Source organism: Odocoileus virginianus, chromosome 3, assembly GCF_023699985.2.
Source record: "Odocoileus virginianus isolate 20LAN1187 ecotype Illinois chromosome 3, Ovbor_1.2, whole genome shotgun sequence".
NCBI classification, from domain to species: domain Eukaryota; kingdom Metazoa; phylum Chordata; class Mammalia; order Artiodactyla; family Cervidae; genus Odocoileus; species Odocoileus virginianus.
Genome location: NC_069676.1, coordinates 22,556,238 through 22,584,017, shown reverse-complemented (window position 1 = coordinate 22,584,017; position 27,780 = coordinate 22,556,238). Strand labels below are relative to the sequence as shown.

General features: G+C 37.9%; 1 protein-coding gene across 1 annotated transcript in view; it reads left to right on the top strand.

Moving 5' to 3' along the window:
- The window catches only part of SLC27A6 (solute carrier family 27 member 6), a 76,252-nt gene extending 50,967 nt beyond the window's left edge, over positions 1-25,285 (top strand). The window contains exons 6-10 of the mRNA XM_020893503.2: positions 12,720-12,810; positions 16,244-16,442; positions 17,443-17,540; positions 18,759-18,889; positions 24,705-25,285. Of these exons, the coding sequence (XP_020749162.2) occupies positions 12,720-12,810; positions 16,244-16,442; positions 17,443-17,540; positions 18,759-18,889; positions 24,705-24,881 (696 nt within the window). The 3' untranslated portion in view covers positions 24,882-25,285. The remainder of the gene's footprint in view (positions 1-12,719; positions 12,811-16,243; positions 16,443-17,442; positions 17,541-18,758; positions 18,890-24,704) is intronic.
- Positions 25,286-27,780: the final 2,495 nt, after the last annotated feature.

Genomic DNA, 27,780 nt, shown 5'->3' with positions numbered 1-27,780 from the left:
TAAAATGAAAACATAGACAACGATCTGACATGTGCTTAATTTGTGTTCTTACAGAAAAAAAACTCAAAGTGAAAAAAACTACTTGAAACCTAATAGAAGAAACCTTCCTGAAAAGAAAGATTTGAATGTTAAGCAAAAAGAGCACATATTTCAGGGGTGGAATATATGGTACAGAATGATTATCAGAAAATAGTTTCTGGTGAAATTACTGAATGTAAATTGAAGAACCAAAAGCAGATACTAAGGCAGAAAAAGCAAAAGATGTACAAAGTAGAGGGTGAAGATGGGAAATGGCTCAGGCATCTTTCAAAATGAAAACATTACACCCAGTTCCCCCCAAAGGGAAAGTAATGTTTTCAGCTAAGAATGCTAGTTTAACAAAGTTGTCCTGAAAGTCCAAATGCAAAAAAGTGGCATCCTCAAACTTTTAAGAAATCAGAGAATGTAATTCCTATGTACTTACAGGAATATACTACTGCTTTATAGTCACTAAATGAAAAATTCTGGTGAATATAAAGATAAAGCAATGAAATGAAGGAACCACCTTCTATTAAAAGGTTTGATTGAATCCATTTAAATGTAGAAGATTTAAAATTCTGGATTACGTTTGTAGATGGAATGTAAATGTAAATCCTGACAACATAGAAATATTTATAACTAACAAAAATGGGAATTGGGTGGGAAGAAAGAAGAAAGTATAAGTGCTAATTATCTCATCTTTCATGGTGGTAAATCCATAGATACAAAAAGTAAAGTTTGAGATTTGGTAAAAAGACTTCTTTCCTTCACATTTGTATAAACATTTTTATTGTCTTAAAGTAAGCATCTTTTGAGCTTCCCTGGCGGCTCAGACAGTAAAGAATCTTCCTGTAATGCAGAAGACCCAAATTCTCTCCCTGGGTTGGGATGATCCCCTGGAGAAGGGCATGGCAACCCACTCCAGTATTCTTGCCTGGAGAATCCCATGGGGGAAGGAGCCTGGAGGGCTGCAGTCCATAGGGTTGCAAAGAGTCAGACAAGACTGACCAACTAACACTTTCACTTTCAAGCATCTTTTAGAGACTAGGAAATTTAGCCAACTGTGAAGTTAGAAAAAAAATTCACACAGGACCATCTTCACACCTGACTTCAGTTGCAATTGGGGGTCCCTAAGACCACCTTGCCTGGAAAATCCCATGGACGGAGGAGCCTGGTAGGCTTCTGTCCATGGGGTCGCACAGAGTCGGACACGACTGAATGACTTCACTTTCACTTTTCACTTTCGTGCACTGGAGAAGGAAATGGCAACCCACTCCAGTGTTCTTGCCTGGAGAATTCCAGGGATGGGGGAGTCTGGTGGGCTGCCGTCTATGGGGTCGCACAGAGTCAGACACTACTGAAGCGACTTAGCAGCAGCAGCAAGACCACCTTTAATAGTTTTTGATAATTCACTACAGAAAACTCATCAAAAGTTGATATAATAGTTACATGTATTTCCAGGTCAGGAAGCTTACCCAGTCTTGATGTCCAGAGTTTTTGAGGGGAGTGGGGGTGCTCAATCATTTAAATCTAGTTGGCTGCCTCTGTGGTTAGCATCCATCTCTCGTCCTTCAGGAGGTCAAGATGTGTGAGTAAAAACCTCTATCCTACATAACATTATTGACCTGGCTCAGAGACCCACTCTCAACAGTGTAGTTACAATCTGGCTACCCAAGGCCCTTAGGCAAATAACAGTAGTACTACCCATCATGATATTGCAAGGGCTTAAGAGATTATCCCATCCCTCTGGGTTGTCCCAGCGAACTGACTTTGAGTGTCCTGTTTCATGCATCAAACTTGGATAGGTGATCTATTTCACATGTGGTAATATACATGTTTCGGTTCTATTCTCTCAAATCATCCCATCCTTGCCTTCTCCCACAAGTCCAAAAGTCTGTTCTTTATATCTGTGTCTCTTTTGCTGTCTTGCATATAGGGTCATCATTACCATCTTTCTAAATTCCATATTATATGCATTAATATACTGTATTGGTGTTTTTCTTTCTGACTTAATTCACTCTGTATAATAGGCTTCAGTTTCATCCACTTCATTAGAACTGATTCAAATGTGTTCTTTTTAATAGCTGAATAATATTCTGTTGTGTATGTACCACTACTTTCTTATCCATTCATCTGCTGATGGGCATCTAGGTTGCTTCCATGTCCTAGCTATTGTCAGCAGGACTGTGATGAACACTGGGATACATGAGTCTCTTTCAATTTTAGTTTCCTCAGTGTGTATGCCCAGCAGTGGGATTGCTGGGTCATATGGCAGTTCTATTTTCAGTTTTTTTAAAGGAATCTCCACACTGTTCTCCATTATGGCTGTATTAGTTTGCATTCCCATCAACAGTGTAAGAGTGTTCCCTTTCCTCCACACCCTCTCCAGCATTTACTGTTTGTAGACTTTTTGATAGCAACCATTCTCAAGTGGTACTGGCGTGAGATGGTAGTACCTCATTGTGGTTTTGATTTGCATTTCTCTGTTAATCAGTGATGTTGAGCATTTTTTTCATGTATTTGTTAGCCATCTGTATGTCTTCTTTGGAGAAATGTCTGTTTAGTTCTTTGGTCCATTTTTGGATTGGGTCATTTATTTTTCTGGTATTCAGTTGCATGAGCTGCTTGTATATTTTTGAGATTAACTCTTTGTCAGTTGCTTCATTTGCTATTATCTTCTCCCACTCTGAAGTTGTCTTTTCACCTTGCTTATAGTTTCTTACATTGTGCAAAAGTTTTTAAGTTTAGTTAGGTCTCATTTGTTTATTTTTGCTTTTATTTCAATCACTCTGGGAGGTGGGTCATCGAGGATCCTGCTGTGATTTATGTTGGAGAGTGTTTTGCCTATGTTTTCCTCTAGGAGTTTTATAGTTTCTGGTCTTACATTTAGATCTTTAATCCATTTTGAGTTTATTTTTGTGTATGGTGTTAGAAAGTATTCTAGTTTCATTCTTTTACAGGCAGTTGACCAGTTTTCCCAGCACCACTTGTTAAAGAGATTGTCTTTTCTCCATTGTATAGTTTTGCCTCCTTTGTCAAAGATAAGGCTGTCCATAGGTGCGTGGATTTATCTCTGGGCTTTCTATTTTGTTCCACTGATCCATATTTCTGTCTTTGTGCTAGTACCAAACTGTCTTGATGACTGTAGCTTTGTAGTATAGCTTCAAGTCAGGCAGGTTGATTCCTCCAATTCCATTCTTCTCACTCAAGACTGCTTTGGCTATTCGAGAATTTTTGTATTTCCATACAAATTGTGAAATTATTTATTCTAGTTCTGTGAAAAATGCCATTGGTAGCTTGATATGGATTGCATTGAATCTATAGATTGCTTTAGGTAGTATACTCATTTTCACTATACTGATTGTTCCAATCCATGAACATGATATATTTCTCCATCTCTTTGTGACATCTTTGATTTCTCTCATCAGTGTTTTATAGTTTTCTATATATGTCTTTTGTTTTTTAGGTAGATCTATTCCTAAGTATTTTATTCTTTTCATTGCATTGGTGAATGGGATTGTTTCTTTAATTTCTCTTTCTGTTTTCTCATTGTCAGTGTTTAGAAATGCAAGGGATTTCTGTGTATTAATTTTATATCCTGCAAATTTACTATATTCATTGATTAGCTCTAGTACTTTTCTGGTGGTGTCTTTAGGGTCTTCTATGTAGAGGATCATGTCATCTGCAAAAAGTGAGTGTTTTACTTCTTCTTTTCCAATATGGATTCCTTTTTATTTCTTTAACTTCTCTGATTGCTGTGGCTAAAACTTCCAAAATTATGTTAAATAGTAGTGGTGAGAGTGGACACCCTTGTCTTATTCCTGATTTTAGGGGAAATGCTTTCAATTTTTTGCCATTGAGGATAATGTTTGCTGTGGGTTTATCATATATGTCTTTTATTATGTTGAGATATGTTCCTTCTATGCCTGCTTTCTGGAGAGTTTTTATCATAAATGGGTGTTAAATTTTGTCAAAGGCTTTCTCTGCGTCTATTGAGATAATCACATGGTTTTTATCCTTCAATTTGTTAATGTGGTTTATCACATTGATTGATTTGTGAATATTGAAGAATCCTTGAATCCCTTAGATAACGCCCAGTTGGTCATGATGTATGATCTTTTTAGTATATAGTTGGATTCTGTTTGCTAGAATTTTGTTGAGGATTTTTCCATCTACGTTCATCAGTGATATTGGCCTGTAGTTTTCTTTTTTTGTGTGGCATCTTTGTCTGGTTTTGGTATTTGGGTGATGGTGGCCTCATTGAATGAGTCTGGGAGTTTACCTTCCTCTGCAATTTTCTGGAAGAGTTTGAATAGCATAGGTGTTAGCTCTTCTCTAACTCCATCTGGCTCTGGGCTTTTGTTTGTTGGATGATTTTTGATTACAGTTTCTATTTCCGTGCTTGTGATGGGTCTTGTAAGATTTTCTGTTTCTTTCTGGTTCAGTTTTGGAAGGTTATTCTTTTCTAAGAATTTGTCCATTTCTTCCAGGTTGTCCATTTTATTGGCATATAGTTGCTGATAGTAGTCTTTTCTGATCCTTTGTATTTCTGCATTGTCTGTTGTGATTTCTCCATTTTCATTTCTAATTTTGTTGATTTGGTTCTCCCTTTTTTTCTTGTTGAATCTGGCTAATGGTTTGTCTATTTTATACATCTTTTCAAAGAACCAGCTTTTAGTTTTTGTTGATTTTTGTTATAGTCTCCTTTGTTTCTTTTTCATTTATTTCTGCCCTAATTTTTATGATTTCTTTCCTTCTACTAACCCTGGGGTTCTTCATTTCTTCTTTTTCTAATTGCTTTAGGTGTAAATTTAGGTTATTTATTTGATTTTTCTCTTGTTTCTTGAGGTAAGCTTGTAATGGTATGAACCTTCCCCTTAGCACTGCTTTTACTGAATCCCATAGCTTTTGGGTTGTTATGTTTTCCTTTTCATTTGTTTCTATGGATATTTTTATTTCCTTTTTTATTTCTTCCATGATTTGTTGGTTATTCAGAAGCATGTTATTTAGCCTCCATATGTTTGTATTTTTAATAGTTTTTTCCTGTAGCTGACATGTAGTCTTATCACATTGTGATCAGAAAAGATGCTTGAAATGATTTCAATTTTTTTGAATTTAACAAGGTTAGACTTATGGCCCAGGATGTGATCTATCCTGGAGAATATTCTGTGTGCACTTGAGAAAAAGATGCAATTCATTGTTTTGGGGTAAAATGCCCTATAGATATCAATTAAGTTTAACTGATCCATTGTATCATTTAAAGTTTGTGTTTCCTTGCTAATTTTCTATTTGGTTGTTCTATTGGGGTATTAAAGTCTCCCATTATTATAGTGTTACTGTTAATTTCCCCCTTCATACTTTTCGGCATTTGCCTTACGTATTGAGGTGCTCCTATGTTGGGTGCATGTATATTTATAATTGTTACATTTTCTTCTTGGATTGATCCTTTGATCATTATGTAGTGTCCTCCTTTGTCTCTTTTCACAGCCTTTATTTCAAAGTCTATTTTATCTGATATGAGTACTGCTACTTCTGCTTTCTTTTGGTCTCCGTCTGTGTGAAATATCTTTTTCCAGCCCTTCACTTTCACTTTGTATGTATCCCTTGGTTTGAGATGGGTCTCTTGTAGGCAGCATATATAGGGGTCTTGCTTTTGTATCCATTCAGCCAATCTTTGTCTTTTGGTTGGGGCATCAACCCATTTACATTTAAGGTAATTATTGATAAGTATGATCCCATTGCCATTTACTTTGTTGTTTTGGGTTCGAGTTTATAAACCTTTTCTGTGTTTCCTATCTAGAGAAGATCATTTAGCATTTGTTGAAGAGCTGGTTTGGTGGTGCTGAATTCTCTCAGCTTTTGCCTGTCTGGAAAGCTTTTGATTTCTCCTTCATATTTGAATGAGATCCTTGCTGCATATAGTAATCTGGGTTGTAGGTTTTTCTCTTCCACAACTTTAAGTATGTCCTGACATTCCCTTCTGGCCTGAAGAGTTTCTATTGAAAGATCAGCTGTTATCCTTATGGGGATCCCTGTGTGTTGTTTGTTGCTTTTCCCTTGCTGCTTTTAATATTTTCTCTTTGTGTTTGATCTTCATTAGTCTTACTAATATGTGTCTTGGGGTGTTTCACCTTGGGCTTATCCTGTTTGGGACTCTCTGGGTTTCTTGGACGTGGGTGGCTATTTTCTTCCCCATTTTAGGGAAAGTGAAATGACGTGAAAGTGAAAGTCGCTCAGTTGTGTCCAACTGTCTGCGACCCCATGGACCATTTAGTCCATGGAATTCTCCAGGCCAGAATACTGGAGTGGGTAACCTTTCCCTTCTCCAGGGGATCTTCCCAACCCAGGGACCAAACCCAGGTCTCCTGCATTGCAGGTGGATTCTTTACCAAATGAGCCACAAGGGAAGCCCAGGAATACTAGAGTGGGTAGCCTATCCCTTCTCCAGTGGGTCTTCCTGACCCAGGAATTGAACCAGGGCCTCCTGCATTGCAGGCAGATTCTTTACCAACTGATCTTTGAGGGATGCCTCTATTTTAGAGAAAATACTTGATGAGATAATTTCATACTTGATGGAAAAAAGAAGTCTTAGGGAACTTTTTAACTATTATCACTTCAAGTATTTTCTTATGCCTTTTCTCTTTATCTTCTTCTTCTGGGACTCCTATGATTCGAATGTTGGGGTGTTTAACATTGTCCCAGAGGTCTCTGAGGTTGTCCTTATTTCTTTTCATTCTTTTTATTTTTTCTCTCTGCTTCATTTATTTCCACCATTCTACCCTTCCACCTCACTTATCCTATATTCTGCCTCAGTTATTCTACTATTGGTTCCCTAGTGCTTTTGATCCCAGTTATTGCATTATTCATTATTAATTGACTCCTCGTTATTTCTTCTAGGTCCTTGTTAAACATTTCTTGCATCTTCTCAATCTTTGTCTCTAATCTATTTATCTGTAACTCCATTTTGTTTTCGAGGCTTTGGGTCATCCTTACTATCATCATTCTGAATTCTTTTTCAGGTGGACTCCCTATCTCCTCCTCTTTTGTTTGGTTTGGTGGGCATTTATCATGTTCCTTTCTCTGCTGAATATTTCTCTGCCTTTTCATTTTGTTTAGATTGCTGTGTTTGGGGTGCCCTTTCTGTAGGCTGGAAGTTTGTGGTTCCTCTTTATTGTGGAGCCTGCTCCCTGTGGGTGGGGTTGGATTAGTGGCTTGTCAAGGTTTCCTGGTTAGGGGAGCTTGCATCTGTGTTCTGGTGGGTGGAGCTGGATCTCTTCTCTCTGGAGTGCAATGAAGTGTCCAGTAGTGAGTTTTTGGGTGTCTGGGTTTGGTATGGCTTTGGGCAGCCTGTCTTTTAATGCTCAGGGCTGTATTCTGGCTTTGCTGGAGAATTATCTTGGTATGTCTTGCTCTGGAACTTGTTGGCTCTTGGGTGGAGCTTGGTTTCAGTGTAGGTATGGAGGCTTTTGGATGCGCTCTTGTCTATTAATATTCCCTGGAATCAAGAGTTCTCTGATGTTCTCAAGTTCTGAGGTTAAGCCTCCTGCTTCTGGCTTTCAGTCTTATTCTTACAGTAGCCTCAAGACTTCTGCACCCATACAACACAGATGATAAAACATCTAGGTTAATGGTGAAACAATTCTATTCTCCACAGTGAGGGACACCCAGAGATTCACGGAGGACCAGGGGGAGAAGAGGGGGAGTCAAAAGGGGAGAGAGCAATCTAGCCAATAATCAATTCCCTATGTGCTCTCCACAGTCTGGAACACCCAGAGAGATTCACAGAGTTATATAGAGAAGAGAAGAGGCAGGAGGGAGATAGAAGTGACCAGAAGGAGAAGACGGGGGTGGGGTGGGGGGTCAAAAGGGTAGAGACCAATCTAACCAGCAATCAGTTCCCTAAGTGTTCTCCACAGCCCAGAACACCAGAGAGATTCACAGAGTTAAGTAGAGAAGAAAGGGGGAGGGAGGAGATAGAGGTGACCTGGGGGAGAAAAGGGAGAGTCAAAAGAGGAGAGAGCAATCAAGCCAGTAATCACACCCCTAAGTGAAAATGATACTGAAGATAAGATTCTTAAAGGTACAAAATTGGTAACAAATACCAAAAAGCAAAAACTAAAAATCTAGAATAGAGTTTAGACTCTCAAGAATGCAATATTAAAAATACAAAACAAAATCAATCACAAAATCAATAATCTAAAAATTATAAAAAATATATATATGAAATTTGCTTTAAAAATAGGGTCTTTTTTTTGTAAGGTAATAGTAGGTTATAAAAATGAAAATTAAAGAAGTAATAAAGAACTTAAATTTTAAAAAATTTAAAAAGTGGTAATAGTAAAAATATATCTAGGAATTCTTTGGAGCTGTTGTGGGCACTGTGGGGTCAATTCAGTTTCAGATAGTTCCTTTTTCTAGCTTGTACTTGTTCTCAAGGTCTATAGGCCCCCTCCAAAGCTTAACTAACGGCAGTGTAGTCAATGTTAACGGCAAGGTTTTAATCTGTACCTGTCACTTCCAGAGCGGTTCCCTCTTTGTTTATTTTGGCCTCCTCTGCTTGCAGATCTCTTTGGTGTCTAATTTCCAGTGTCTGAGGGGGCGAGGGTGGTCACTTATTTAGGCTCACTTGTTCCGCTGTGTTGTGGGGAGGGAGGAACACTGCAGACGAATATCACTGGCGTGTGTGGGGAGTGCCCACAGTGTATGGACTCACTGGCTTTGCCCCAGCTTACAGGGGCGTATGCTTGCTGGGTCTACACTGATCAGGCTCCAGGGTGCTCGGCAGGGCACTGTCCACAGCGGGCCCCGCGTTTCACGCACGTCCCAGGTCAAAGCCGCTCAGGTTCAGGTTCTCAGGTGCTCCGCAAGGGCACAGCCTCAGTGGGCGTGCGTTTTGTGCCCTTCCCAGGTCTGAGCAGCTCAGACCGAGTGCGTGGTGAGCGCACTGTCCCAGGGAGGCCGTGCGTCTTAACCACCTCCCCGGTCCTGGCCGCTTGGTTTCCCGGGTGCGCTGCGAGAGCATCATCTCAGGTGCGCCGTGTGTCTCCTCTGGGGAGCTGATACCGGGCTGCGACCCTTCTGGCAGATGTCAACCAGCCAAGATCCCAGGAAGACATGGTCAGCAGCTGAGAGCCTGCTCACAGTTTGGTGGAGGGTGCCCGTCTCTGGTCTCTGGAGCTGAGATTGGAGCAGCCCCTTGCCTTCAGGCTCTGGCTGCCGCCCGCCTGCCTCTCTGCCTCCGGCGCGGGGGAGGGGCCTGGACGCAGCCGGCTTGCTCTCCTCTGTTCGCTCAATCCTTTGTGAGCCGGCCAGGCTGTGAGTTAGAGCCTTTTTTAGGTCAAGTCCTCTCTCTCTCTTTTCTTTTCCTCTCTGGCAATCCCGCAGTTTGGGCTGCTATCTCACATTAGCTCCCTCAGATTGTCCGCAGGGCATTCAGGCCTGGTCCTTACCCTAAGAATTGATGATGCCGCCCACGCCTCCCTGTCCAGTCCCTGCTGGCTGGTGGCAGATGGGAGCGTCTGGGCTACTTCTCTGCTGGCAGTTGCGGTTAGGCGCCTATTCTGTGGGCTTTTTTTTTTTTTTTAATTCCTCCCAGTTATGTTGCCCTCTGAGATTCCAAAACTCCCCGCAGACCTGCCTGTGAGAGGGTCTCCTACTGTTTGGAAACTTCTTCACGACTCCCTCCCCAGGTCGGATCTCTGTCCCTAACTCTGTTGTCTCTCTGTTGTCTTTTGTATAATTTTGTCCTTCCTCCTTTCAGAGAGAATGGGCTGCCTTTCTGGGTGCCTGGTGTCCTCCGCCAGCATTCAGAAGTTGTTTTGTGGAAGTTGCTCAGCATTCAAATGATCTTTTGATGAATTTGTGGAGGAGAAAGTAAACTCCCCATCCTATTCCTCTGCCGTCTTAGAACCTTCCCTCACAAATGATTATTTTTTAAATATAACTCTGTGAACCAATCAGAACTATGCTGTTGCACCTAGAAATATGTATTCATAATGGCCCAACTCTATATAATATTACATGTTACTATATATAAATATATATTTATAACAGATGAGAGGTTTACATTTGTGTGTGTAGGATAAAGGAGCTTGTAATGTACAGGTTTAGGCAATGTGGTATAATGTTGAGGCCAAACATCCCAAATTGGAATCACTGTACCTAGGGACTTAATTCTAGCTCTGCCACTTACATGACTTTTTGACTTTGACAAGTCACTTTCTCTGGATTCAAAGTATACTCATGTATTAATAGAGGAAATAATTTTTGTGTTCCCTTTCCAAATTCTGAATTTACAAATTTGAATATGCAGAAGCATACAGGTGTAGGAACTCTAAGGGCCAGTGTGCACAGCCACACAGGTGAGTGCCACACAGTTCTGGGGACCCATTTGCCTTGACAGTTACAAATGAGACCCCCTGCAGCTGTGTTCTAGACATGGATACCTCTTCATATACCTACACCTATATGTATACATTCACGAGATATTAAATTGCAGCATCTACTTTTTTATTTGTGTTGTTATAACACAACCATTTTTGTAACCTTGTGGGACCTCTTGAAGGTAAAGAAAAAAAAGTAGAAATCCTTATAGCTGAGACTTAATACTCTGATCCAGGCTACTTCTAGAAGATGCTATGATATATTTAAATTTCATTTGTATTATAAAATTACTTGATTTCTCACCAGAAAGTCCCCTGTATCCAATAAGGAGGGCACTGACAGTGATTTGATGCAGAATGAATCTTACTCATGCATGTGGTTGCCAAATTAATCTCAAAGCAATAAAGTTAAAGCTGATATTACCAGTTGCTGGGCAAATTTTTCAAGATATAAAGCATGCTAAAACAGGTAAAACAGGAGAGAGAAAGATGGGTAATAAACAGAGTTCTGTTCTTGTTTGGCCAAAATGACAAATACAATTCTGTAGTTTCTGGAATCTTTCTTCTTACCAGTTATTAGAAAGTGGCCAGTCTCTTGTTATGCCAATTAAAGACAAAAACCAACAAGATGCAAGCTTGCATTGTAACAAGAATCTATGTCTAGAGTAACAATATATTTTGCTTTGCTGTCTCTTTCATTGGTCCCCATCTTAAAACAGGATAATATTAACTTCTACCTCATAGTGTGTTTAATGATTAAAAGCTCTTTGCACAGTGACTGGAAAACAGGAAGTACTCAGTTGCTATTAGTTGCTCTCATTTGTATTTAATTGAGATTCGTTAGCTTATTTGAATTGTGATTGTGGTCACATGTTGATTATCCAGAGATAGTGTTGTTTTGTCTTTGATAGCAAATAGTATTGTTACATTTCTCTCATTGATCTTATCCATCTTTTCTCCTTTGTTCTATGTTTGTTCATTTCTCTCTTCTTCCTCATGCTCCTCCTCCTTCTCTCTTGCTCTCTTTTATTTGTCCTTCCTATTTTTTTTTTTTTTTTTTACTTTATTACCTTCATTTTCATTTACTGTATACTGGTTCAGCTAAATAAGATTGCTTTTTTAGTTGATTGGGAAAACCTCAGTTTTCTTATGTATGACATGAGGGAGCTGGTTGAACCAACCTGCAGTTCTCGCCCAGGGTCAGATTTTGAGGCTCTGTGAATCTGTATGATACAGTAATATGAATGTTACAGGAGCGGAGGAGAAGGAAATATGGAGAGTCAAGGAGAGATGTTCAACTAGCTTGTTTCCTGGTGTGATAAATGTGTTCCAAAAAATTCCCATCTTACACAATAGTGTGCAAAAGTGCTGAAGGTTAGTTTAAAGACATTAAGGTGAAAGACTGGGGGAAGGTCTAAGTAAATGACAAAAACAGTACTTTCAAGGCATCTAATCCCTTCTCAGAGGATGATAAGTTAAAATATACAGCAAAATCCTTGCATTCACATAGTATCTATTTTGTTGTTGTTTAGGTCATTAAGTTGTGTCTGACTCTTTTTGCAACCCTATGGACTATAGCTTAGCAGGCCCCTCTCTCCATGGGATTTCCCAGGCAAGAATACTAGAGTGAGTTGCCATTTCCTTCTCCAGGGGATCTTCCCAGTTTACATTTTAGTTCTATTAAAATTTCCATTTCAAAGGATGTTTTGAAAGATTGCAAAAAAGAGAAGGCAAGAAAGTGGTTCTCTTAACTGTAGTTAACAAAGTATGTGATTTAGTGCATGGATTGCTTCCTGGTATTCATTCAAGATTAAAACAGGTAAAACTTTTCTAAGGTAACATGCAACATAAAAGAAGTGAAAGTGAAAGCCGGTACAGGAGTGCTTGCTGGTTACTAACAACTTCAGTTTTGATTTTGAAATATTCATTTAATTTTTTTTTTTACCAGGAAAGCTTACTTGTTTTTAGTAAATCCACATTCTGATTCTGTATTTCAATTGTTCTTGTTGTTGTTCAGTTGCTCAGTAATGACCAACTGTTTGCCACCCCATGGACTGCAGCATGCCAGGCTTTCCTGTCTTTCACTGTCTCCTGGAGCTTGCTCAAACTCATATCCATTGAGTCGGTGATGCCATTGAACCATTTTGTCCTCTGTCATCCCTTTCTTCTGCTTTCATTCTTTCCCAGCATCAGGGTTTAAAGTTCAGTCAATTGAAACAAACAGTATTTCAACTGACTGAGCTTTAAATCTCCTACCAGTGGATGTTATTGCACAAATAAATTACTAAATTTTGTTTTTGTTTAATTTTTCTTTTGCAGCTTTTTTTCACTTTTCACTTGATAAAGTATGATTTTCAGAAAGATGAACCCATGAGAGATGAGCAGGGCTGGTGCAGTGATGTGAAAAAAGGTAAGATTATTGTATTTGAAGATACCTTTTCAGGTATTTTCTGAATTTCTCTTTAGTTACTGAATTTAGAAAAGAAAGAATCGTTACTTCTGATATGTATTTGGATTTTTAGTGCAAGTAGAATGGTTTAATTGTTAAAAGTTACAGGCCCCGTGTGGGTCACTCAGATTGATAATTACAAAAATTTCCAAGTGATTACTTTTGGCCTTAAAGTTTTCTTAATCCACCACTCTTACAGGGGCATATGTCTAATGTCCTATGTCATCAAGATATAAAAACGAATGGCAGTTTATGAGTCTATGTACAGAGGAAAGTGAGACAGACTTGGATTTAAATCTGGACTCTCACACTTAGAAACTGTCCAATTTGGGGCAAATCACTTAACCCATCAAAGTCTCATTTTCTTTATATGTAGGGTAGCAGTGATAATATTTTTTCATTAGGTTGCTGTTGACAGCTAAATGAGATGATGTTTGCAGAACCCGGTGGAAGGCCTGGCATGTAACTTGTTACCTCCCTCCCTTTCTCTTTGTTGTCCAGCTCCTCCTTCTCCAAGCTAGTCTTTCTTATAGTTTTGGGTTAGAAATTTTTTAATCAAAGCAAGTGCCCCAATTAACTAGCAGCTGCATGTAATCAAGGTAGAAAATTAAATGTAGAGATGTGCCCTTAAAATTGATTTGAGATCCAGTCTGAGAAAATCAGGCCAAAGTTACTTTTTATTGCCTCATAATGTTTCAACTGCATTTCAGATGACTTCAAATATGGAGATAAAGTTCATAGACCTGTTCCCCGCCTCCCCTCCGCCCTACACCACCTGAAAGATTGGACAAAAAGATGAGCCTTATCTATTAAAAAGCAAATACTCCAGTCCTCTGAATTTCAAGCCTCAGAGCATTTATCAATTTTTTTTCTAATCCAACTCTATAGACAGTGTCTAAGAGAAAAGTCATTTCTAAGGAGATTGAAAAGACCTTTGTTTATCCCCACTCTTCTAGTGTGTTTTATTTATTATATTTATCATAATATGTGATATTGGAACTTGGATCCCCAAACTGCTTATGCAGTCTTGGGGTTTTTCAGAAGCAGATTGTCCCCAAATATCTACTTTATAAGTTTGCAATTCTCAAAGAGGATTGCTCAGTTTTTTGTTTTTTTTCCATTAAAGCATTGTGTCTTTCTCTGTGCTTTCACTGCAGTGAGGCATGGGTTTGATCACTCCCTAGTTGGGGAACCAAGATCCCATATGCCATGCAATGTGACCCCTCCAAAACAAAATCATTGTGTCTTTCATAAATTATTCCTAAGAGGAAAAGATAAGAATACACTCTAACCTTTTTAAGCATTTGCAATAATTAATTTGTCAGGTAAGGAACTATTACCTGTGTCCTGAAGAAGAAAAAGAAAGAATATAAATTTTAAGGAAAATATAAGAGGCTTAGAAAATTCTGAAATGTATATAGGGAGTGTAGATTGATGGAATAAGCAAGGGAGGAGAACCTTTGGAGTCAGATGAAAGTGAAAGTAAAAGTTACTCAGTCGTATCTGACTCTGCGACAGCATGGACTTTACAGTGGAATTCTCCAGGCCAGAATACTGGAGTAGGTAGTCTTTCCCTTCTCCAGGGAATCTTCCCAACCCAGTAAGGCAGGCATGGAGTAAGATGGAGGTGGTTAAAAAAAACTCCAACATTTGGCAGCTATGTGAAAGTGAAAGTCACTCAGTTGTGTCCAACTCTTTGGGACGCCACGAACTATACAGTCCATGGAATTCTCTAGGCCAGAATACTGGAGTGGGTAGCCTTTCCCTTCTCCAGGGGATCTTCCCAACCCAGGATCAAACCCAGGTCTCCTGCATTGCAGGTGGATTTTTTACCAGCTGAGTCACAAGGGAAGCCCAGGAATACTGGAGTGGGTAGCCTATCCCTTCTCTGGCAGATCTTCCCAACCCAGAAATTGAACGGGGGTCTCCTGCATTGCAGGCGGATTCTTTACCAACTGAGCTATTTTTACCCCCTCAGTTTCTTCACCTGTAAAATGAAGATAATAAGAGGGCCTGACTCAATAGGTTTCTGATGAGACTGAGATGGAATACATATGTAAAGTGCTCAGAATAGTGATACCCAGAAAGTGCTCCTAAAGTGTAACAATGGCAGTGATGATGATGATGATGATGATGATGGTATTGGTGATGACAGTGACAGTGAGGGGGGGGCAGGCGAGTTTTGGCAGATGGCTGTGTGCCCTGGGAACCCACGATGTCCATAAGGAATGGGAACAGTAAGAGTTGGAAAGCATGTTAAAATAACAGAAACTTCTTTAGAGTTTGCTGGAATAGCCTCATCAGACTCGTCACATAGATGTTAACTGTCTTTATAGTGGCCAAAATAAGTCATTGGCCTTGAAATCATCTGGGGAAGTGATTGCTGGTCCCCTTTGTCTTCTACTGTTAGAAGTAGTTTTTTACCTTGCTGACTGCTGAACAATATCTTGATTAATTTGAATATACCTGATTAAAAATTATTTTAGATTATGTGTCTAAATATAAGTAAAACCAAAAAAATTCATGGTTTATCTCCTGTCTATTGAGGATTTCCAGAGGAATAAACATCTTCTTAAACTTGTAATAACATATTAATTAAATAAAATCTAATATTATACAGAAAGATCATAGAGACTTGAGTTTGAGTTCTAGGCCCCTTCTTTTCTATCTGTTGAACTTTACTAATACACTTCACTCTTTTGGGCCCTAGCACCCTCCCTGTGAAATAGGGATTATATTGATCAACTTCAGAGAATCTCTCTGAAAAAGTAATGACAGTTGCATTTCTCATGGGGCTTGCTCCATAGTAAGTGCCCAATAAATAAATATTGCCACCATCATAATCTTATTTAAAATTATCATTTTTGTTCTTATTTATATTATGGCCATTATTATGGGTGTTAGAATCTATGTAATCCAAAAACATAGCCATTAGTCTATCCACTCAGGATGTAAAATAAATTTAAAATTACTTTTTTTACATTCCATTTCCTTTTTGTTAGCTTTTCCAGAGTTATTTATGCTTTGTAAATATAAATTTATTTTATTATATTTTATATTTATTATAAATATGTATTATATAATATATAATATAATAATAATATAATAATAAATATTATTATAAATATAAATATTTATATATAAATTATTATATTATATTTATTATATTTATTTATAAATATAATATATTTATATTTATAGAGTTATTTTATAGCCTGTAAAAGGGTGTGCTAGACTTGGGCACCCAGAGTAATTGATGTCAAATATAATAAGAATAAGTTCAGAGGAAAGAAGGATAAGCTACACTGGATGTATTGGTCAGATGTAACAAGGTACACACATAGTGTGTGTAATAATAGTTTTAATCAAATCACTGAAAATGCCTCTCTCTCAGGGGAACCCGGACTTCTCATTTCTCAAGTGAGTGAAAAGAATCCCTTCTTTGGCTATGCTGGGAATAAGAAGCAGACAGAGAAGAAATTGCTTTGTGATGTTTTTAAGAAGGGAGATGTTTACTTTAACACAGGAGATTTAATGGTCCAAGACCAGGAGAATTTCCTTTATTTCTGGGACCGGATTGGAGACACTTTCAGGTATGGAATAGCATTGGTTGCAAAGCTTGTTTTTCTCTTGGGAACACTGCTCTGAGGGAGGCTCTGTGGAAACATTATACACCACCTGCTCTGGCAGAGTGCTTTCATCTCAGTAATGGCTCCCAATTTAAAAACTCACTGCCCATCTGTTTCTAGATTGAAACATAAGTTACATTTTTATGTCATTTTTATAATTATCTTAATGAATCACTTGGGGGTCCAAATCAGTGACTTCTTTTTTTTTTTTTTTTTTTTGCTTGTTTTAAGAATATGATACAGGCAGACTGATGTGAAGTCTAAATTGTAGGGTTAAAACAGAAAAACAACTTAGTCAAATACTGCCTAATTCTTGACTTCATGGCAAAAATAAACAGCAAAATTTACCTTTCTTATGTGTTTTTTTAATTCTTTATCTTAGGCTTATGAATTTATTTTGTTTTCTAATCAATGACTATAGAACAGTGGAGGACCAGACTATAGACAGTCCAGAAACATCCTTTTTCCTCACCTTCTTCGTGTCATGTTAGAAGGGCACCTTATGTAAAATCATTTTTTAAAAATATTCATTCATATTCATTAAAAGAGCCAAAGAGGTTAATCCCTAGAAATTAAACAGGCTCAATAAACTGAAAGGCAACTATAACTTTCCTTTCAGGTTTTCTATCATTATAGATAGAGAATGTTTGTACTTAACTGTTATTGTCAATATATTAGAAAGTAAAGAGATTTGTAGTTATTTTTATGACATTAAAAAAAAACATTTTACAGTAAGCAATTTATACCAATAAGATAACAGATAAAGTAATTTTAGCTGAAAAACAGATACTGATTTTGTTGACTTACAAAGTTCTTCCTTAGAAATGTCTTTCATTTTGAAAATTGCCATTATTTTTGGTTATTAGGTGTCTGCACAGAGCCAAATACAGGGCACTAAAACTTAGAACTGGGTACCTCATTCTTAACATATAGGTGTACTAACTGAAGCTTGTTCTTTGTTTAGGTGGAAAGGGGAAAATGTAGCAACCACAGAGGTTGGTGATATCATTGGAATGCTGGATTTCATACAGGAAGCAAATGTCTATGGTGTGACTGTGCCCGGTATGAACAGATTTCAGGTTTGGGAGGGATTCTTAGAATGAAATAAAACTTTTTTTTTTTATTTTCAAAAATCTTACTAATTGGAACATTTCATTTTTCACATATTAAGATGTCTTAGTTTTGGCTTGGCAAAGTGATGTCGTAACCCCAAGCTAGCAAACTTCACGGTCACACCTGGGGAATGGTACCCCAATTGCGTTTTAATGTATGTGTGTATTTTTAAGCAAATCTTTTGAAAACTATAGTCCAGTTATTTAGTGCTAGAAATAGTTACAGATTTTCAATGGCCTATTATTTTTCTCTTGATGATGAGAAAAATGACTAGAATTTATACACACCACTATGTGTAATGACTAGATGACTAGAGTTTATACACACCACTAAACAGGAACATGTTCTAATTTAAATGTTTAATAACATTGACTTGTAGTTAAGTTGAGTCTTTTTCAGAAGTTATTTTAAAATCTGTTTGGCCTCATCTTTATAAATATGTATAGGAGTATTGTCTCATGTTGGTGAAAATGGCAAAGAGAAGTAACCAACTTGAAATCACAGTGTAGCTATTCCCCTTCACCTTGTTTTCCTGTGTGTGTGTGTGTGTGTGTGTGTGTGTGTGTGTGTGTTTCAACAAACAACAGTATTTTGCAACTGATGTTTGCATGTGCAGGGGATACTGTTGGTGGGGATGTTTGGATAAGGCAGCAAAGAAAAAGTCTGTTTAATAGACAGTCTTTGGGTCCTGGGGAAATGCTACAAGAGATTCCGAACCCCTGGGAAAAAAGATGGGATGTGAAGCAGTAAGTAATCTGTGGATTTAGTCATGGAAATATCAGTCTCTAGTTTCTTATTTTTTTCATTGATACTTAACATGACATTTTAAAAAATATATTTGTCTTTAAAATGTTTCCTCTTAATATTTCATATTGATAGTAATGGCATGCAAATTAGGGGTAATTTATGGTTTTTTCTATTCCATCTATTTTATTTTTGTAGTGTAGGTAATTAAACATAGATTCTACACTTTTTCTTTCCTAAATAATTTCTAGACAGTAAATCATAAGCTCAAGGAAAGACCCACTCATTCATGCTACTCTTGCATTGTTACTACTGCAATAGATGTAATGCCTATATTTATAACAGTGTATAATGAACAGGAATTTTTAAAAAATTCACCTACAGCTTGTAAAACTAACTCTATTACTAACTTTTTATTTTCAGGTTATGAAGGAAAAGCAGGAATGGCTTCTATTACTTTAAAACCAAACAAGTCTTTAGACTTGGAAAAAGTTTATGAGCAAGTTGTTACATTTTTACCAGCTTACGCCTGTCCACAATTTTTAAGAATTCAGGTAATTTTACCTACCCCTAAAATTTAAGACCAGGAATTTACAAGATAGTTTAATTACAAAATAATACCACTTAGACAATATGTTCATTTTGTTTTTATTAGAAAATTTCAAGAACAATGAAAAGCATTAGGATGCTAATTTATGCCATATTTGAAGCCTAATTATAGACAAGAGCACAATAATAAAATGCTAGTCTTTGCCCTTGTCCTATTTGTTGCCCTCCTCCTCTTCAATCTGGATAAATGATAGACTCCGTGATGGTGGCAAGACAAAACCACATCTTACACATGCCTTTGTGCTTTGTGAAAATAATTGATGCTGTATTCCTAAAATTAGATCCCACCAGGCCGCCTCAGAGCATCTGCAGAATGTGTGTAGACCCTCAAGGCAATTGGCTTTAAGCAATTTTGCTTTTAATTTTTATCCTCATTCTGTCCAGTCTCCCTCAGCGACTTTGTATCTTGGGGGAATTCTGAACTCATTTGTTTTGAGAGGTGTGTGTGTATGTTAACCACTTACTCGTGTCCAGCTCTTTGTGACCCTGTGGACTGTAGCCCACCAGGCTCCTCTGTCCGTGGAATTCTCCAGGCAAGAGTACTGGAGTGGGTTGCCATTTCCTTCTCCAGGGGATCTTCCTGACCCAGTGATCAAACCTGGCTCTTCTGCATTGCAGGAGGATTCTTTACCATCTGAGATAGAGGGAAGTCCTTTGCGAGGTGGGCCCTCTCTTGTTAGGTTGCTGGAGAAAAGTCCAGTAAAAAGAAAGCAAATTTACTCAGCTACTAGGTAACTTTGCATGCTCATTTATTCAGCCATTTATTCATATAATACTGTGCCTCAAAAATAATTTCCCAAAACTAGTCCTCCATATCTCTTAACATCAGTTCAGTCACTCAGTAGTATACGACTCTTTTCGACCCTATGGACTGCAGCACATGAGGCTTCTCTGTCCATTACCAACTCCCGGAGCCTACTCAAATTCATGTCCGTTGCATTGGTAATGCCATCCAACCATCTCATCCTCTGTCGTCCCCCTCTCCTCCCACCTTCAATCTTTCCCAGCATCAGTGTCTTTTCAAATGAGTCGGTTCCTCCCATCAGGTAGCCAAAGTATTGGAGTTTCAGCTTCAGCATCAGTCCTCCCAGTGAATATTCAAGACTGATTTTCTTTAGAATGGACTGGTTGGCTCTCCTTGCAGAGACTCACAAAAGTCTTCTCCAGCACCACAGTTCAAAAGCATCAATTCTTTGCACTTAGCTTTCTTTATAGTCCAACTCTCACATCCACACGACTACTGGAAACCCATAGCTTTGACTAGACAGACCTCTGTTGGTAAAGTAATGTCTCTGCTTTTTAATAAGCTGTCTGGGTAGTTTACAGTTTTTCTTCCAAGGAGCAAGCATCATTTATTTCATGGCTGCAGTCACCATCTGCACTGATTTTGGAGCCCCCCAAAAATAAAGTCTATCTCTGTTTACATTGTTTCGTCATCTATTTGCCATGAAGTGATAGGACCAGATGCCATGATCTTGGTTTTCTGAATGTTGAGTTTTAAGCCAACATTTTCACTCTTTTCTTTCACTTTCATCAAGAGGCTCTTCAGTTCTTCTTTGCTTTCTTCCATAAGGGCGGTGTCATCTGTATATCTGAGGTTATCGATAGTTCTCCCGGCGATCTTGATTCCAGCTTGTGCTTCATCCAGCCTGGCATTTCACATGCTGTACTCTGTATATAAGTTAAGTAAGCAGCGTGACAATATACAGCCTTGACGTACTCCTTTCCCAATTTGGAACCAGTCTGTTGTTCCGTGTCCAGTTCTAACTCTTGCTTCTTGACCTGCATACAGATTTCTCAGGAGGAGGGTCAGGTGGTCTGGTATTTCCGTCTCTTTGAGAATTTTCCATGGTTTGTTGTGATCCACACAATCAAAGGCTTTGGCGTAGTCAGTAATGCAAAAGTAGATGTTTTTCTGGAACTCTTGCTTTTTTGATGATCCAGCAGATGTTGGCAATTTGATCTCTCGTTCCTCTGCCTTTTCTAAATCCAGCTTGAACATCTGGAAGTTCATGGTTCATGTACTGTTGGAGCCTGGCTTGGAGAATTTTGAGCATTACTTTGCTAGCATGTGAAATGAATGCAATTGTGCAGTAGTTTGAGCATTCTTGGGAACTGCCTTTCTTTGGGATTGGAATGAAAACTGACCTTTTCCAGTGTTGTGACCACTGCTGAGTTATCCAGATTTGCTGGCATATTGAATATAGCACTTCACTGCATCATCTTTTAGGATTTGAAATAGCTCAACTATTTCTTATCTTAACATAATCATGTAGAATTTTTCTGGGTATATGTGTCACATCACTGTTAGATCCCTAATAGAGCAACAGCTGACTTAATATTCTTTTTTAAAATATTTGCTGAGTAATTGCTGTGGCCAAGTCACTGCTTGGCCAATGAGATGGATCATCTAAACTGTCACAAATACATGTCCATTTACATCATATTTTAAGAGCTTTTACATATATTATCTCAGATTATTTTTATAGCAATGCTCTGAAATGATAAATGTAGTGCAAAGTGTAAGTCGCTCAGTTGTGTCTGATTCTTTGCGACCCCATGGACTTTACAGTCCATGGAATTCTCCAGTAATTATGAAAAAGAAGTAACACATTTTTAATTGAAATTTTTGAAATAATTGTAGATTCACATGCATTTGTAAAAATCAATACAGAAAAGTCATCTGTGCCTTTTACGTTAGCTTCCTCTAATGGTACCATTTTTCACAAAGATTTTTGAATATTGACAATGATACAGTCCACTCATCTTATTAAAATTTCCTCTGTTTTTACTTGTACTCATTTGTGTGTGTGTATCAGTCCATACATTTTTATGACCTGTATGGCTTGTGTCAGTTACCATAGTCAAGATGTGAACAATTCCACCACCACATGCTCGCTCTTCTTACCCTTTTCTAACTCCACCCAGCTCTCTTCTGTCCCTCCCATCTTGCCCCAGAAGAATATATTTTAATGGAGTAGAAACTGATGGATCAAATAATATTTTAAACATGTACCTCCAAGGGCAACTTAAAATTCACGATCATTAATCAAAAGAAGTATTTTGGGCACAGGACTCCTCCAAAGATTAAATCAGTCTTGTACAAATTTAGAAGATATTTTAGAATCTTTCAGTTCAGTTCAGTCGCTCACTTGTGTCCAACTCTTTGAGACCCCATGAATTGCATCACGCCAGTCCTCCCTGTCCATCACCAACTCCCGGAGTCTACCCAAACTCATGTCCATTGAGTCGGTGATGCCATCCAGCCATCTCATTCACTGTCGTCCCCTTCTCCTCCTGACCCCAATCCCTCCCAGCATCAGGGTCTTTTCCAATGAGTGAACTCTTCGCATGAGGTGGCCAAAGTATTGAAGTTTCAGCTTCAACATCAGTCCTTCCATTGAACACCCAGGACTGATCTCGTTTAGGATGGACTGATTGTATCTCCTTGCAGTCCAAGGGACTCTCAAGAGTCTTCTGCAACACCACAGTTCAAAAGCATCAGTTCTTCGGTGCTCAGCTTTCTTCACTGTCCAACTCTCACATCCATACATGACTACTGGAAAAACCATAGCCTTAGAATCATTAAACACCTAAAAAACATGATCCATGAGTGTTATGTTTATTACAGTATTTGCTATAATGTCATGCATAGTGCAGGACAGTTGGCAGCACAATTATTTAATAAATAAATAAATAATTTAATAAATAAATTAATAAATGATCTGATCTAAGAAACGCAAAAGTATAAGTTACTTCTGACAAAAGGAATAGGATGATTATCTTATTAAAAATTTGTTTAGCACATATTTTAAAAGGATTCTTTTTGCCAATAAATTTACAAAAAATTTTAAATGTGATATTACTTAATATGGCTGAGATGCAGTTAAACCAGTCCTTTCAGTCTGCTTGTGGAAGCACGAATTGCTGTCATCACTCTAGGAAACAATTTGGTAAATGTGTGATCATACTCTTCAAATCTGCGTATATTTTGATTTTGTAATTTCAGTTCCAAAAATTTACTCTTAGGACATAACTAAAGATGCACAAATGTTATGTATAAAATGTTATTTTTTTTTCTGTTCTCTATAAGTTCAAGAGCAAGTGTAATGTTAATTAGCATATTATAATTAGAGGAACCCTTATTAAGCCATTAAATTGCGGTATTTTGATGAAAATTACCTAATCTGGAGAAAAATACCTAGTATAATATTTTTGTTATTTTTTTAAAAAAAGGCAGAACATCAAATTTTATGTAGAACTTCTAGTTTTCTAAAAGAGAAAAAATAATATATGCTTCTACACAGTTATATCTAATTCTGTGATGACAGTGTAGGATAGGGGATGAGATTAGAGAAGAAGGTTCAAAAAGAAGTAGATTTAGTTGAATTAGCTCATAAGGATGTATAAAAATGGCCAAACTACTCATAGAACCTGTAAGTTATATGGACCCTACATGTCATCTGAGTTAAAACAAGGTTGCTTCTTTATGCCTGAAACCACACAGATCCTTTAAATTCCTTGTCTCCTTTAAATTCCTTAAAGCAAAGATTTGTAAGCTTTCTAGATCCGTAGCATCTTTAGTGTCTTTGTAATTATTTCATAGCACTCTTGGGTCAAAACCTACTGCTTCCCCGTGGCGTCTGTCTGCAATGTGGAAGACCCAAGTTCGATCCCTGTGTCGAGAAGATCCCCTGGAGAAGGAAATGGCAACCCACTCCAGTATTCTTGCCTGGAAAATCCCATGGACGGAGGAGCCTGGTGGGCTACAGTCTATAGGGTTGCAAAGAGTCAGACACAACTGAGCAACTTCACTTGGGTCAAAACAAGTACCTAAGCATTCATTTATTCAGTAGTTAGGACAAAGTAAAATAAATATTTACATCTAATAAATTAGTTGCTATTTGTAAAGATAATGCATATACATGGAAAGAAAATGCTTTTATTTCATATTTAAATAATCACATGTATTCAGGAGATGTTACATTGGGTATTACACAGCTCCTCAAATTTTGGAGTTGCATTTTATTGAACAGGACCAGACTAATTCCATAGTCCACATTGATTTTGGTTATGCTTGCTTTTTGTGATAGCAACCACTGAAAACCCTGTTTCCCAGAGGTATGACATCATGGAAAAGAATGTATCACAAACTGATATTGAAACTGTGAAGAGTTCAGTACCTTGAGCCAGACATTTTCTCATGTGACATCAGATGTCACTGGATTTACCTTGAAACATTTAAATATCCCATGGAGACCCCGGCAATTCACTGAGGTACCATGAAGCACCTCAGTGTATAGTTTGGGAACCCAAGTTTTAGATCATTCCTTATCCTCTCTGGTTCTTGCAGTGTTCTGCCTTGTGGAATAGTTTGCTGTCTTTTGTAACTTTTATCTCCTTACAGTCTAGTAGCATTCTTTGTACATGATATCATATTGATGTTGGAGTGGAGAGATAAATCTATGTTTTAGACATATTTGTAATCAGTTGTAATCAGTTATTAACTATATTCATATTTCTTATATATTGAATGAAGTTTACAGGAAGATCAAGGTAAAGATTTAAGTGTTCTAAAGGGCACTTAGAATTTAAAAATATAAACATTTTTAATGTTAAATTATTAGTAGTAAAAATAGAGATGCTTACTGGATATAAAAATGTTATAATTAAATATTATGGTCTGTATTATTGAATATTTTATTTGTGTATTATAGGTAATGTTAAATGATTCCACTAATCCAGGTCATTGCTTTATAGGAAAAGATGGAAGCAACAGGGACATTCAAACTACAGAAGTTTCAGTTGGTGGAAGAAGGATTTAGTCCATTGAAAATTTCTGAGCCACTTTACTTCATGGATAACTTGAAAAAATCATATATTCCTTTGACCAAAGAAATTTATGATCAGATAATATTAGGGAAGATTAAACTTTAAGATATTTTTATATATGGGATTTTCATATGCTGCTTAGGAGGAATGAGAGGAGAGTGATTCTTTAATATGAAAAGGGGAGTGGGAACTGACATTAATTAAGCATGTACTGTATTTCCTTAATATGAAACAATTTTTCCTTAAGTAATAATTTTAATTTGTCTCAATTGATAACAAACTTTAGTTGATTATTCTTTTTACCTATTTGGGGATCCAGTGCATAAGTAAATATCTGCCTTTAAGTTTTTAAATAATAAATAAGTAGTTAACAATTTAGACACATGCTAAAAATGTACATATTAATATTTAAAATTTCTAGTTTTGAGTGAAGGGTTGAATTTTACTCAAATATTTGATTTTTATGTGCCCTGTCTTACAAGTCAATAAAACTATCCTTATTAATGTGAGTTTTGAGGTTTTGTTTTGATGTTTTTAATTGCAAATTTTCATTTAAAGGAAGGTAACTGACTAAATGCATGCACTCCTATATCCCTTTTCCTAAATTCACATGAAGATGCTAGAAGAAATGTAAAAATACAAAACAATAAAGCAGGAAAACTGGAAAGCCCCAAGCATTTAGGAATTTTGAGAAGATATATAAGATATATAAGTGGGATCAAGTTGATGCTAAAATCCAACAGAGCTGTGCTGGTGGTGGTTTAGTGACTAAGTCGTGTCCGGCTCGTGCGACCCCATGGACTGAGCCCACCAGGCTCCTCAGTGTGTGGGATTCTCCAGGCAGGAGTCCTGGAGTGGGTGCCATTTCCTTCTCCAGGGGATCTTCCAGAACCAAACCCAGGTCTCCTGCAGTGCAGGTGGACTCTACTGACTGAGCTACGAGGTAAGCCCTCAACAGAGCTACAGAGACCAGCAGCAATACAGGGAAATAATAGACTAGAATAGGACCAGTGTGTTAACACCAAGATCAGATGCATAAGGCTTTGAATGTGAACAGTCTTCTGAATAGTTAACCAGGAAATGTATCACAAGAATTGTGCAATAATTACAGTGGTACTTATCTCCATCTGGAAACACCAGGCTCGTGTTTGGCTGAAGCCAAAAGCAAGTGAAAGACTCTCTTATCAAAGTAAGCTAGCTTCCGCAGGAGTGGGTGGTAGAGCTGGTCTTAAAGTCCTGAACAGCACGGGGAACTCCGCTCAGTGTTATGCGGCAGCTTGTACCGGAGAGGTGTTGGGGGAGAATGAATACTTGTGTATGTATGGCCAGCTTGTATGGGAGGGGGTGTTGGGGGAGAATGAATACTTGTGGATGTGTGGCCAGCTTGTATGGGAGGGGGTGTTGGGGGAGAATGAATACTTGTGGATGTGTGGCTGAGTCCCTTTCTGTCCACCTGAAACTCTCGCAACATTGTTAATCAGCTAAACTCCAATACCAAATTGGAAGTTAAAAAAGAAGAAGAAAAAAAGCAGGCCCAGCAAGCAACTCCTTTGCCCATAAACCTAATTCTCTGTACAACCAGAAGGAAAGTTGACTTTGCCTCCTGTTGCTTCGCGATGCGAAAACATTTATTTTGGCTGGAAGAGAAGAAGTTGCAGATAGTTCCTTTTTGTCATTGTTAGAAAAATGTATATTATAAAGGTAAAATATTTTTTAAATGTAAAGATTAATCATAAGTAGTGTATAAACAAAAGGTCACACTTTCTAATGAAGAAAATGAAAGAGAAAATAATGTCAATTTTGAAAAAATCCATAATTTTAAGAGAAAAAATTTTAAATGAATAGGAAGAGAAAAAGTTAAATAAATCTAAGGGTATCCATGCTCTTACTATGTAAATGAAAAATGGATAATTGTCTTTATTAAAAATTTGTTAAGTAAATGAAATTTTTATTTAATTTTTGTATTGGTTATCTGTTATTTATCTTTCCCATTAAAAAACTGTTCTGCTTTTATGTTTATATTTTTAATTTAGATTAAAATGCTATAAATTTTAATGAACTTTTTTTTTTAATACTAATTCATAGCTCCTTAAAATCGTTGGAGACTAGATTGAAAGACAAGATGGTGGAGTAGAAGAACATGAGCTCACCTCTTCTTGTAGCAACACCAAAATACAACTAACTGCTGAATAACCATCACCAAAAAAACAGTGGGATCTACCAAAAAAGATGCCATGCATCCAAAGACAAAGAATAAGCCACAACAAGATGGTTGCAATCATGATAAAATCAAATCCCATACATGCCATGTGAGCAACCCACAAACTGGAAAATAATTATAACACAGAAGTTTTCCCACAAGATTAAAAGCTCTGATCCTCACATCAGGCTTCCTATACTGGGGGCGGCGGGGGCCAGGGAGCAGTCTGTCAATGGGAGGAGGAAGCCGCAGAGGATCTGGGTCTGGTGGCCAGTGGGGTTGGAGCTCAGGAGTCCCACAGGACTGGGAGAAACAAACCACTCTTGGAAGATGCGTACAAAGTCTCATGCACACCAAAGCCCAGGGAAAAAGCAGGGACCTCATAAGAAACTGGACCAGACCTGTCTGCTAGTATTAGAGGGTCTTCTGAGAAGGCGCAGGTTGGAGGGTGGCATGGGGGAGGGGGGTGTAGTTCACTGCTGGGACAAAGACAGTGGCAGTAATAATTCTGGAGAGTACTCATTGGTGTGAATCCTTTTAAAGATCACCATTTTCTTATCAAGATCTAACTCCACACAACAGTTTGTAGGATCCAGTGTTGGGACTCGTCAGGTTAAATAACCAATAGGGAGAGGACACAGCCCTACCCATCAGCAAACAGGCTGCTTAAAGTCTTCATCAGCACTCAGCTACTCAATAAATAAGCTCCCTGACACAGCCCTGCCCACTAGTGGGACAAGACCCAACTTTACCCATCCCTGGGCAGGAACCAGTCCCTCCCACCAGGAAGCCTGCATCGACCTC